General features: G+C 55.9%; 1 protein-coding gene across 1 annotated transcript in view; it reads right to left on the bottom strand.

Annotated features, from left to right (window-relative positions):
- Window positions 1-13,595, bottom strand: part of LOC144722916 (uncharacterized) — a 66,347-nt gene that overhangs the window by 16,660 nt on the left and 36,092 nt on the right. The window contains exons 7-8 of the mRNA XM_078601334.1: window positions 11,141-11,321; window positions 374-578 (exon numbers count right to left, since the gene is read on the bottom strand). Of these exons, the coding sequence (XP_078457460.1) occupies window positions 374-578; window positions 11,141-11,321 (386 nt within the window). The remainder of the gene's footprint in view (window positions 1-373; window positions 579-11,140; window positions 11,322-13,595) is intronic.

Raw genomic sequence — 13,595 nt, 5'->3', positions numbered from 1 at the left:
AGAAGCGACCTGGCCACAGATCATAGCTCGATAAAGTGACTTATCATGTGTAAATTTACGTCAACCAAATATTCTACACGTATGTTGATTCTAAATGTGGAGGGAAAAACCGGAGGACACGACCACAGAGAGAACATGCAAACTACAAATACACAGGCATTAGGGTCAGAGGAGAGAAGTCATGAACTCCTGCATACCAGGCAAGGTAATTAACATCTCGCCACCTTGGCACCGTCAATTTGGGGGGGTGACATTCCAAGGTTCACAGATGGGATCATGACCACTCTGGCTGCACTGAGTCAGGAATTCGGCCAGTGATCCACCAGCGCTGGATCGCGGGTCGCCGCCTGTCCGAGCGAGCGCCGCGCCTCACCGTGATAGCCACGCCGGGCGGCAGGCGCAGCTCGTGGGGGAAGCGATAGATGGCAATGGGGGTCCCCCTCGGCTGGCAGCTGCCTCCCCCCTCCGTGTGGAGCTGCTGCAGGAGGCACCCGCCCAGCTCCTCGCTGTGCCGCGCGCTTGAGTTGAGCACCTGCACGAAGCGGCCGCTCGGACCGACCTCCACGACCTGCAGCCAGCTGGGGACATGTACACACGCAAGCTGTCATGCATGCTCGCTCGTTCTCAAACACGCACACTCGCTTTCACGCACGCTCGCTCTCATGCACGCTCGCTCTTACGCACGTACGTTCACTCTCACGTATGCTCGTTCTCACGCTCGTTCGCTCACTCACTTTCACGCTCGCTCGCTCTCACGCAGGCTCACTCACTCTCACGCATGATCGGTCGCTCTTACGCTCCTTGCTCTCATGCACGCATTACTCTCACCCAAGCTCTCTCTCATGCACGTTCGCTCTCACACTCGCTCACTTTCACGCAAGCTCTCTCTCATGCACGCACGCTCACTCTCACCCACGCTCACTCTCACGCATGCTCGCTCTCATGCTCGCTCACTCGCTCTCATGCAAGCTTGGTCGCTCTCACGCACGCTCGCTCGCTCTCACGCATTCTCGCTCTCATGCTCGCTCACTCGCTCTCACGCACGCTCACTCGCGCTCACGCACGCTCGCTCGCTCTCACGCATTCTCGCTCTCATGCTCGCTCACTCGCGCTCACGCACGCTCGCTCTAATGCAAGCTTGGTCGCTCTCATGCACGCTCGCTCGCTCCCAAGCACACTCGCTCGCTCTTACGCACGCTCACTCTCATGCTCGCTCTCAAGCTCGCTTGCTCGCTCACTCACTCACTCACTCTCACACTCGCTCGCTCTCACGCATGCTCGCTCGCTCGCTCTCACGCACGCTCGCTATCAAGCATGCATACTTTCACGCACGCTCCCTCGCTCTCATGTTCGCTCGCTCTCAAGCACGCTCCCTCGCTCGCTCCCACAGATGCTCGCTCACTCACAAGCTCGCTCGCTCTCAAGCACGCTCACCCTCATGCACCATCACTCTCACGCACGCTTGCTCTCACGCACGTTCGCTCTCTCCTTTGCTCTCACGCACGCTCGCTCTCACGCTTACTCTCCAGCATGCACCCTCTCACCAACGCTCACTCGCTCTCACGCACGTTCGCTCTCAAGCACACTCGCTCGCTCTTACGCAGGCTCACGCTTGCTCTCATGCAAACTTGCTCACTCTCACACACGCTTATTCTCAAGCATGTTCACTCGCTCTCACGCATGTTCACTCTCATGCTCGCTCTCATGCATGCCCGCTCGCTCTCATGCACGCTCCCTCGCTCGCTCTCATGCTCGTTCTCACTCGGTCTCACAGACGCTCGCTCTCACGCTCGCTCGCTTTCACGGACGCTCGCTCGTTCTCACGCTCGTTCTCATGCTCGCTTGCTCTCATGGACGCTCGCTCGCTCTCACGCTCGTTCTCATGCTCGCTTGCTCTCATGGACGCTCGCTCGCTCTCACGCTCGTTTTCATGCTCGCTCGCTCTCACGGACGCTCGCTCGCTCATGCTCACTCGCTCTCAAGCTCGTTCTCATGCTCGGTCGCTCGCTCTCATGCACGCTCACTCGCTCTCATGCATGCTCGGTTGCTTTCACGCTCGCTCGCTCTCACGCACGCTCGCTCGCTCTCACGCACGCTCGCTCTCACGCTCGTTCTCATGCTCGCTTGCTCTCACGGTCGCTCGCTCACTCTCACGCTCGTTCTCATGCTCGCTCGCTCTCAGGCTCGTTCTCATGCCCGCTCGCTCTCACGGACGCTCGCTCACTCTCACGCTCGTTCTCATGCTCGCTTGCTCTCACGGACGCTCACTCACTCTCACGCGCACTCGCTCTCAAGCTCGTTCTCACGCTCGCTCACTCGCTCTCATGCATGCTCACTCGCTCTCACGCATGTGTAGTATTCTTGAATGAGGCAGAGACTTCGTAGAGGCCACACGCTTTTATTCCAATAACACTAGTCCTCCGGACTCACTGGGGGAACAGCCCAACCACACAACCTAGGGAGGTACAGCCTCCGGCTCTCTTCTCCTTACTCCCCTTCCCTAGCCTACAGCTACCCAGTTACTCTCCTTCCCTAGCCTATAGCTACTCAGCCCACTCAGTCCCAGCGGGGCGGCATCCTCGAGGCTTGGGGGTCCAGGATCTCCGGCCGCACCTCCTTCAGCTTCTCCTCAGATTGACCCCCTCCGCTCTCCGGGAGCCGTCTTATATCTCCTCCCTCTGAGGGGCGGGGGTGTCTCGGGGCCCTGGCTCTCGCCAGCCCCCTCCCCTCAGAGCGGTTCCAACCACCTCTCGTCCCTGCCGGTCCGGACCGGTCCAGACCAGTACGTACCTCTCCCCTAGCTTGTGTGACCTGTGTGACCTGTGTCAACCTTGGTGTCAACCTTGACCACGACATAACCCCCCCCTACACAGCACGCAGCCGTCCCGGCTGCATCACTATCCACATCCCAACCCTAACTCGCGAACCAGGAATTCTGAACACGACAAGAACAATGCGTGAGCCTCAACACAACAGTAACAACAACAGAACAGCAACCACAACCGTCCCCAATAATTTACCCCAACCCCCCTGTACACAAGAACACCGCGGACACACCACACCAACGAACAAGGTGACTCGAACACCCAGGCTCCGCGAGGAGGCAGTGTGTCTGCGACAGGTCTCAGGAGAACCTGAGACCCTTCGAACGAGTCCGTGTGGCGGGTCCATCGCCAGAGGCCAGCGTTCCTTGCGGAGGGTCAGGAGGGCCCAAATGACGGGCGTCCGGCACGTCCCGAGGCCCCGGGGACAAAGCCCGCGAGCCGTCTTCCTGCTGGACAGGCGGCCGGCTCGCTTCCCGCTCCTCCGGTGAGGCCACCCTAGGTGGACTCACACCTGCAGCATCCGAAAGAGTGGCAGGGGGTGTCGGAACAACAAGGGGGTCGCGAGGCCCTTCCCCCAACCTGCCGGACACGTCACGCGGCCGGCCCCTGCGAGATGAAGATGTGTGAGTGCGTGGTGTGACATAGGGCTTCAGGCGCGAGGGGTGCACGTACCAAGAACGCCGTCCGCACGCGACCCTAACACACTGGTCCCGAACGACCCGAATAATGTCGACCGGCCCCCGCCAGGGCCGCAGCAATTTCGATGACGTTGACAGCGGCACCTGCGGGCAGTGCAGCCACGCCTTATCCCCTACCGCCCATTTATACCCCGTAACCCGGCGATCATACAGACGCTCATTGGCCCGTTGCCTTGCCCTGGAATTTTCCTGCGCGGCCACCCTCGCCTCGACCAACTTCCGAATATTGAACTGAGCGTGTTCGGACAGTTTCGAGCGAGACGCCGCCGACTGGACCCGCAATTGCACCTCCATGGGGGGGTCGACATCCCTGCCGTACATTAAGTAGAAGGGCGAATAGCCCGTGGCCGCGTGAGGCGCCAACCTATATGCGGCCAGAACTCCGGGAATCCTCAGGTCCCAATCCAACTGTGTGTCGTCTACCTGATGACACAACATAGAGGTAATGGTCCGGTGTAGACGTTCGACCATACCATCGGTCTGCGGGTGGTAGGGGGAAGTCCGGACCTTCTGCGTGCACAAAAGGTCACAAACCTCCCGCAGAAGATTGGACGAAAAGTTCTTTCCCTGGTCGGTTAGCAGCCGTTCCGGGGCGCCCTTATCCAGGACGTAGCCCTGGAGAAACGCCTCCGCAATGGCTGCCGCCGACTGGTTGGGGAGGGGCCAGGCCATAGGCCAACGGGTGAAATATTCAACCCCAACCAGCAGGTACTTATTACCCCGAGCGGTGACAGGGAAGGGACCCAGAATGTCAAGGGCCACCAGCTCGTTAACCCGGGACACCTGAATGGACTGAAGGGGTGGGCAAGCCGCCCTAGCCGGGTGTTTCCGCCGCGCACACTGCGTGCAACTATTCAAAAGGTCGGCGACATCGCGCGCCATTCCCGGCCAAAAAAAATCCAATTGCAGTGTAGCGAGCGTTTTGTGAATACCCAAATGCAGGATGCGTTCGTGCGCCGCCCACACGGCCCTGCCCCGCAGAGCGGTGGGGACGACGATTTTGTAACGCCCCGAGCTGGCGTCCCATGACATGAGGAGACCCTCCCGCAAGCTGACAGTACCTACCTTTCCCTGACAATCTCCCCCTCTCTCCGCACGACGGCGTAACCTGAGGAGGGAATTGTCTTCCATCTGGAACCGTCCCCATTCGTCCAGAGGCAGATCGAGGAGCGAGTCGCGAGCGACCAACACCTGTGAATCCCCCTCGGTGACAGGTTCCCCATCGACCACCCCTGCTGCCGCCGCCAAGGGGGAAGCCGGAGCGGTACTCGTGGCCGATTTGCATCTCCCCGAACCCATAAAACACGCGCACCCATCACCCGGAGGGAGGCGTGACAAGCCATCCGCGTTTGAATGTTGTGTCCCCTTCCGGTACACCACCGTGAACGTGTAGTCCTGTAGGACCTCAAGCCAACGTGACAGCTGGCCGGACGGCTGGTCTATTTTCAACGCATACTGTAGCGCGGCGTGATCTGAACGAACCGTAAAATGCCTACCGTATAGGTACGGTCGATATTGTTGAACAAACACGACAATCGCGAGCAGTTCACGGCGGGTGACGCAATAACGTTGTTCTGCCGGAGACAGGACTCTACTGCCGTAGGCAACGACCCGTTCGACCCCGTTGACCACCTGCGAAAGCACCGCGCCGATGCCGGTATTGCTGGCATCGGTGTCCAGGATGAAGGGCAATGTGAAATCGGGATAGCATAAGGGAGGAGCTCGGACAAGGGCATCGCGAAGCGCCCTGAACGCCCTGTCTTCCTCTTCCCCCCAATGGAATTTAGCCCCCTTAGCCGTCAGAGCATGAAGGGGTTTGGCGATCGTCGCAAACCCCTCAACAAACCGGCGGTAATAGGACGCAAAGCCTATAAAGCTGCGGACTTCCCCCACAGACGTGGGCGTGGGCCACGTTCTTACACAGTCAGTTTTAGCAGGATCGGTGGCTATACCCGTAGAACTGACAACGTGGCCGAGGTACCACACCGATTCACGCAACAGAAAACATTTCTGAGGCTTAAATTTAAGGTTAGCCGATCGCACTCTGAGAAATACAGCCCGCAGTCTGTCCAGATGTTCCTCAAACGTACGGCTGAAAATAATCACGTCGTCCAGATATATAAGACAAGAGTCCCACTGCAGGCCAGCGAGGACCAGTTCCATCAATCTCTGGAACGTCGCTGGAGCTGAGTGCAATCCCATGGGCAACCGATTGAACTGATAAAGGCCCTGTGGCGTACGAAACGCGGTCTTAGGTTTGGAAGCGTCATCCAAGGGCAGTTGCCAAAACCCCGACAAAAGGTCCAAGGTTGAAAAATACCGTGCCCCCGCCAAGGCATCGAGCGACTCGTCCATGCGAGGGAGCGGATACGCGTCCGCCAGCGAAACCTTGTTAAGCTTCCGAAAATCCACACAAAACCTCAAACTGCCATCATGTTTTTTAACAAGCACAATCGGCGCACCCCATGGGCTGTTGGAGGGAGCCACAATGTCAGCGGCAAGCATGTCATTCACTGCCAACCGGACATGTTCCTTCTCTGCCGGACTCAATCGGAACGGATTTTGCCGAATGGGAGCGGAATCTCCCGTATCAATGTGGTGTTTCAATAGATTAGTGCACCCAACATCGAATTTGTGTTTGCTAAAAACATCGGGAAATTCACGAAGCAACATGCGCAGCTTTAATCTTTGTGACTCTGAAAGATTTTCAGCCCCTGAACAGAGAGAATCCATCCATGCCTCATCGACACCCACCTGCGTCCCGAACGCCGGTGCCTCACCGACATGAGCCGCGACGGAGTCAGTGTGCAGCGGCAGCGACGCATGTGCAATGACAGCCCCTCGGTGCACGACCTTCGTCCGCAACCCCGCATTCAGCACCTGAATGAAGGGCTGTCCATCTCTAGGCACAAGCGTTTGTGCACCCACCAGGTCCAACCCTCGCTCGGTCGTATTGGAAGGAGACAACAAAACCCCCGACGTAGCGTCTGCCTCCAGTGGTTTGCGTAACTGAAGCGGTATTAGCATCTGCGCACCCGGCGGAATCCGCACGGTTTCAGACGCCATAGCCGGAACAGTCGTGCAAGCTGTGCGCAGCCGGTTTGGTGAGGGCAGAAACGCCATCCGGCGGCCCGAAGGAAGCTCGATGCAGCCTTTGTCAATTAAAATTTTGATGGGCATCCTCCCCAAGAAGTCCGTACCCAACAAACAGGGAACGGCCAAGGCATCGGAAACCAAAACGGGACCAGATAATTTAATGTCGCCAATACAAATTTGTGCAGTTATTTGGCCAATAATCCCCAGGGAACCCCCATTCGCCGCAAAGCAAGGGACGGAGAACGGGGTGAGTGCCTGACATCTCTTTGGTAACACGTTGTATATGAGGTCTGAAATTATAGTAGCCGAAGCTCCCGTATCGACCAGCAATCGAAATTGAATTCCCTCAATATCCCCGAGAATAACCGACGAGCCCGTCGCCGCGGCCACGACCCTGTGGGCCAACTCAGACCACTGAACAGCGCGAAGTGGCCCCCGAACATCAGCCGCGTTCCGCTCCCCCCCCCCTCAACGCAACGCGATTTAGTGGCGCGCCGATTGGCGGTGTATGCGGTGTATGAGATGCGGGCAGGGACCGTGTGCGTGAGGTGTCGCGACATGCCTGGGGTTCTTGTGGAGCGGCCGGTGGACGGGCGGACGATGGTGGACGACCCGGAGCTCGGCGCCGGGGTGCTGGGCAACCCGATGCCAGGTGACCCAGCTGGCCACAGTTGTAGCACGTGACGCGAGCCCACGCCCGCGGGGATCCGTGTCTCCTCCGGGTTTCCCCTTGGCGAGGCCGGTCGGCCCCCCTCCAACTGGCGGCCCGCTGCGACGCGAAGGCCTGGGTATCCGGGACCTCGTCAACTCTTGCAGCGGCGCACGCCGCCACCTGCCCATCCCGCTGGAGGAGCAACTCTGTGTGTAAGTAATGTGCCGCCCCCAGCGAGGAAAGGTTAGCTTCATCTTTGACGTGGACGGCAATCCTCAGTTCCCGAGCCAGCAGCAGCAACTTCTCAAGCACTATGGAGTCCAGGCCCACATCGTCCATTCGAGGATAGGCCGCTTGAGCCAACGCCATCAGTGCACTCTGATAGGCGAGGGGTGTCTCGTCCGCCTCCCTCCTCCGACTGGCGAAACGATGTCTTGTTTCGGATGGAGGTCCATACACTAAGGCCATCCGATTGAGGGCCTCCTGCAAGGTGGAGCGCTCCCTCCGTGGAATAAGGAGGAACGTGGCCAAGGCCACGTCGTCCAAGGCGGAAGGCAGGGCTCGGAGAGCGATGTCGGCAGACCACCCAGCCGTCTCGGCATTTGCCACGAAACGGCGTGAAAAAGCAGCCCAGTCCCCCCCCTTTGCCGCGAAGACCTGCAGCGAAGGCAAGCGCTGTTGCAGCGCCGGGATGTAGTCCCCCCTTGAAGACAGCAGCGTCCCAAGTGCAGTATTTGAAGCATCTTCCGGCGGCAAAATATCCGACCAAATCGGCGGGCACCTACCCGAAAACTCTGCTTCTCCCGATGTAAGGCCGCCGATGCCGGATGTGACGCGAGTCACCTGTGCCCCATGACCTCCTGGGCGGGTGACGTCATTTCCCCCGGAAGCGGTGACCCCCCCGGCGGAAGTGACGTCATCTCCGGCGGCCGCATTCCCAGCGGAAGTGACGTTTCCCCCTCCGGAGGCGATGTCAAAATTTTGCGCGGGAATGGCGCGTTTCTCGGCGGGAACCCGTCCCATCCTCCGGCCTGGTTCTCCACCCGGTGCTCCCGCTCCCCCCAGCGTGAGCTCGTCGAGGATGGAGGCAGCGGCATGGAGGAGATCGGCCAGCCGGGCATGGGCTGACTGGATCGCCCATCCCGACGTCGGCGGACTCCTGGAGGGCCCCGGAGAACCCGAGCCCGCCCCTGCAGACCCGTCCCCCGGAAATGGCGCTCCCGACTCCGGCTCAGCGTCGCCCTCGACGTCCTTCTCCTGGCCCCTGGTGAGCGCTTTCTGTCTTGTTTCCATGTTGGCGAGGTTCGTTGGCCGCTTCTAACACCAGTTGTAGTATTCTTGAATGAGGCAGAGACTTCGTAGAGGCCACACGCTTTTATTCCAATAACACTAGTCCTCCGGACTCACTGGGGGAACAGCCCAACCACACAACCTAGGGAGGTACAGCCTCCGGCTCTCTTCTCCTTACTCCCCTTCCCTAGCCTACAGCTACCCAGTTACTCTCCTTCCCTAGCCTATAGCTACTCAGCCCACTCAGTCCCAGCGGGGCGGCATCCTCGAGGCTTGGGGGTCCAGGATCTCCGGCCGCACCTCCTTCAGCTTCTCCTCAGATTGACCCCCTCCGCTCTCCGGGAGCCGTCTTATATCTCCTCCCTCTGAGGGGCGGGGGTGTCTCGGGGCCCTGGCTCTCGCCAGCCCCCTCCCCTCAGAGCGGTTCCAACCACCTCTCGTCCCTGCCGGTCCGGACCGGTCCAGACCAGTACGTACCTCTCCCCTAGCTTGTGTGACCTGTGTGACCTGTGTCAACCTTGGTGTCAACCTTGACCACGACACATGCTCGGTTGCTTTCACGCTCGCTCGCTCTCACGTACGCTCGCTCGTTTTCACCATCGACAGCTGTCATCTCTCCAAATGACAAAAGTCCTTCCCATGTCGAGTACACCCCCATTCATGGCGGTAATTATCTTGCCCAGATGAGCTGACAATCTCCACACTGGTCATTCCGATGGGCCACGTTTCTTTTTGATATACATATAAAACAAATTTTGTTGAGGTACTCTCAAAACAGACAGTTCAGCAACCTACTTATTGTACTTCCAGCTACTGGTTACCTCACTTAACTTTACTGTTACATATGAGAGGTAATGTCTCTGTTGATGGTGTAGAGGAGTGAAATAGGTGGTGCGCACAGTGAACCGAGGGCAACTGAGGGCAAACAGGTGCGCGTGTGCAACGTGAGGGTTGCACGGACGAACTGCCACCTAATTAAGGGGAGAAGCGGGGGGCAAATGGAGTCTACGGGGTGTGCACGTGGAGACCGAATGTGTTGCCAGGGGGACGGGAGATAAGGGTTACGGGAGATAAGGGTTACGGGAGATAAGGGTAAATTGATGGGCCAACAGGCGCCAGCCTGGCGAGAGCCTAAAGAGATGCACGAGAGGTCTCGGATAATTAGCAGAGGGATATAAAGGTGTGTGCGTAAGCGGAGAGGGAGTTGTTGCCGGGGACCAAGTGTGAAGACATCTTGCTGCTGCTGCTCCAGCCGTCAATGGGACCTCAACACTCACGCCGTCGCCGGAGGGGTGTTGGCTGATCCCCCCGCCCGGGACAGACGGGTGAGCGGGTCTAAGGGAGTGTAGGTGAGGGCAGCGGTGGAGATGTAGAGTTGGTGTGTGCGGAGACGCTGTGTGCGGAGTCGCTGTGTGCGAAGACGCTGTGTGTAGAGTCGCTGTGTGCGAAGATGCTGTGTGCGGAGACGCTGTGTGTGGAGATCCTGTGTGCGAGGACGCTGTGTGCAGAGATGCTGTGTGCGAAGACGCTGTGTGCGGAGACGCTGTTTGTAGAGACGCTGTGTGCGAAGACGCTGTGTGCGGAGAGCAGAGCTGCTGAGTGCAGGATAAGGGAGGTGAAATGTAGATAAGAGTGGGGAGAGGTTAAACATAAGTGACCGTATAGATATTTATAGGAGTGCCTACAATTGGTTCAAGAATAGGTAAATAAAGTGTAAGCAGGTGACTTGTTACAACGTGTCGGTGTGAGTAATTTTTGAAGACACTACAATGGTGCTGATCACCTTAAAGAGTAATGCTGTATCCTCCACATTGAAAGATGCACGTTTCCTCCCCAGTATTTTTAAGTTAAAATTTGAGGTGCCTCTGTATGCGAGTTTGTGGGGAGCGGTAGTGTAGCAGTTAGCACGAACCTAGTGATCGGAGTTCGATTCCCGCTCACGGCCAACACCAGTGACGATTGTTTGAAAAGGTCCTGGGCCTCCCTAGGTTGACTCTGCCTCAAGTACCAGGTGTGATGTGTAAACATCGCCACTGGCGAAACAAAGTCGACCAGGCTTGGTGTTGGCCACCGACCTCCTCGTGTGCCGTGCCGGCCTTCATAGGTGCTCGCCAACAGCTCTTCTTTGTGTGACAGATGAGATTGTTTATATGTTTTTACACCATGCACACGTTTGTGGAGCATCTGACTAGATCCTGCAAATGTGGTAATCAGTGGTCGTGTTCACAACTGTACTGTTATTGGTGATGACGAAGTTCAGTATGTATGTATGTTGAACTTCTTTCGCACCGTATGTAGCCAACCGTGCAAATTGGAGGTGCGGGGGAAAGACAACTAAACACAAAAAGCAGTTCTTAAAAATTTGTTTTCCATCTAGATAAAAAATTACATAGCTCCAGTGGCTTCTTAATACTAGAAGGAAGAGCGTTCTACATGGCCGCAGAAGCGCAACTGAAAGCGCGCGATGCAGTGGCCGTCTTTGTTCAACGGCTAGCCAAAACCCGCTGTGGTAACAGTGATGGTGATGACGATGTTCAGCACTGCAGTACCAGTGCCCGAGGCAGTGTGGAAGCGGCTACCTCCACGGGAATTTGGAGTTGGAGTGAGCAGGAGCAGAAGCACCGCTCTCCATGCCGCCACCCTTCCCTCGCGTCGCGTCACCATCCCGGCGGAGGAGGCTGCCCCATGGGGCTGCCGGGGCCTCGGCCAGGGCGGACATGGTGAGGGGCCTCCTGGTGGCCGCACGATTGCTGGGCCACCCTGCACCCAGCACGGGAACAAGGGAAGACCCAGCCACATCAGTTATCACTGTAGGGCCGCTCTTCGACTCAAGTCAACTCAAGTCATAGAGTCGTTGAAGGGCAACCCGCATTAATTAATTAATTCGGTCCTCCGGTTTCCCTGTCCACATTTAGAAACATGTGTTTAGAGCATTTGGCTGCTATACATTTCCACATGATAAGCCACTTCGTTGAGCTATCATTTGTGGCCAGATTGCTCAGTGAGCCTTACCTGGTGAAATAAATAACAGTTCGTCGTAGTAATTACTCCACGGACCAATAGCAACATGACGGCTGCTTTATTTGAAATGCAAGCGATTAGGAAAGCCGCCAGTTATTGCACATCGAGACTGTCATCAAACCCGAGCATCAGCCTGCACGCAATGATTGGCTGGTTGCGGAGTGTGCGTCTGATTGGGGAACACAGGGGGCGTCCAGAGGCAATTACAGACTGGGACCAAAAATCGACCCAGGCATTTGTAAACACACTGGCCCAAGTTCAGGCTATAGGCTAGATTTGCTATGTGACAACGTATTTGCGTGATTTTGAGTGTAATCTCATTGCCTGGGTTAAAAAAAGAAATGGGTGGCCGGTGAGGAAGACTCTTTAGGGCTGCCAAATATGGGAACTTAATGCCAACTGAAAGTGTAAATAAGCAATGTAGCATTGACATTAGAGATAATAAAATATGCATAACACATGTTTTTTTTGGGCTTAGATTGCGTAAATATATAAATGTGTCGTTAAACCCGCCACCACCCGACAGCCAATTAGTAAGGTTTGTCACGTAAACAGATCATGCTAATTCATTACTCGTACAGCACACTGATGTGTTGGAGAGCAAAGCCACGCCATTTTAAATCTGAGTACGACGTTTTTACAGTAATTACAACTAGCATCATCAGGCGACAGCCAGATTGTGGAGAAATCCTCCTGTTTCATTCCTTAAATATGTAATGGTGTGAATTATGCAGGAGACGAGTTGACGGAGGCAAAACGTATTTATTTATAACACACTACAGTAACAGTCAGTTATACAGCCTAGGAACACAGCCTACGGCTAAGCGTGCCTGACACCGGCTATGTATTTCCTAAAGGAGGCTATCTGACCCGACCTAGCCAGGGTACGGGTCCCAACCACTGGCCCATCGGACCCGGCCCTGATAAGGACGTCGGGCCAGGGGTTCTCAGGGTCTCACCACTGAGCCACACAGAGTCCCGGCCCTGATAAAGGCGGCGGGGCTAGGGGTCCCAGGGTCCTATCTAGCTTGCTCCGTCTCCCTTCTTCACTGGCTCCAACAACTCCTAGAGCTCTCTCGCGCACCGCCCTATATACCCCCCTGCCCCCGAGGGGCGGGGCTATATGCGGACGTCGATGTAGCCACCCCATGCACGGACCGTGATGTGGACACCGGCTACATAATGGCTCGCTACACCCCGGTACGTACCACCTCTACAAATAGAGGGGTAAATGTGATGATAACACTTGTGAGCACTTCTCGCGTGAAGTGGGGGGGGGGGGGGTTAATGAATGCATATAAATGACTATGGGTGTCCATTTCTCGTTGGATTATTTGTATGGTAATCAACGTACATTATGCATGCGTATTATACAAACCCATTGTTCTTGTACCTCCTGTCGATTGTGTGCTCTAAAATAGCCGTACCTGTTATTGTTCAACGGTAATCCCTATTTAAGTATGGTGACCTGTATATGCATGCATTTAAACAATGTATTACTTGATTATTCGCTTCCAAGCAGCACTTAGTCTGTAGCTATCTGAACAGTTAAACTTATTTTAATTTCTCTCAATTTCGATAGATTCTCTAATTAGTCTTAGTAGTAACAGGTTTTGCACAGAACTTCAACATTATCAAAATCAATTGAGTGTCCTTGTTGGCACGCGTGTTCTGCCACTGCCGACAGTTGTGTTTGTGCATATTTAATATTTATTTGGTGTTCATCTTCTTGGTTCTTTCGGTAAAGTCACGTAGAAGGGAAGTAATAAATTAATAAAAATAAAATATAATAAAACAATTCTCACGACGTTTCGGCCACAACGCAAGCAGCCGTCCTCAGGTGAAAACCAGGTCTGTCGAGGCGACAGCGTCTGAATGAAACAGCACACGTGCTTGAGGCATATATATAAGCTGGGTTGGAAGGGGGGAAAGGGGCGCCTTGACAAAATAATATGCATATCAAGAGGAATTTAGCATATTTATGGGAAATGTAGGTATGTGATTAGTACTACT

This window comes from Lampetra planeri, chromosome 16 (genome assembly GCF_965212315.1).
Source record: "Lampetra planeri chromosome 16, kcLamPlan1.2.h2, whole genome shotgun sequence".
NCBI classification, from domain to species: Eukaryota; Metazoa; Chordata; class Hyperoartia; order Petromyzontiformes; family Petromyzontidae; genus Lampetra; species Lampetra planeri.
This window is presented reverse-complemented; position numbering and strand designations above follow the sequence as displayed.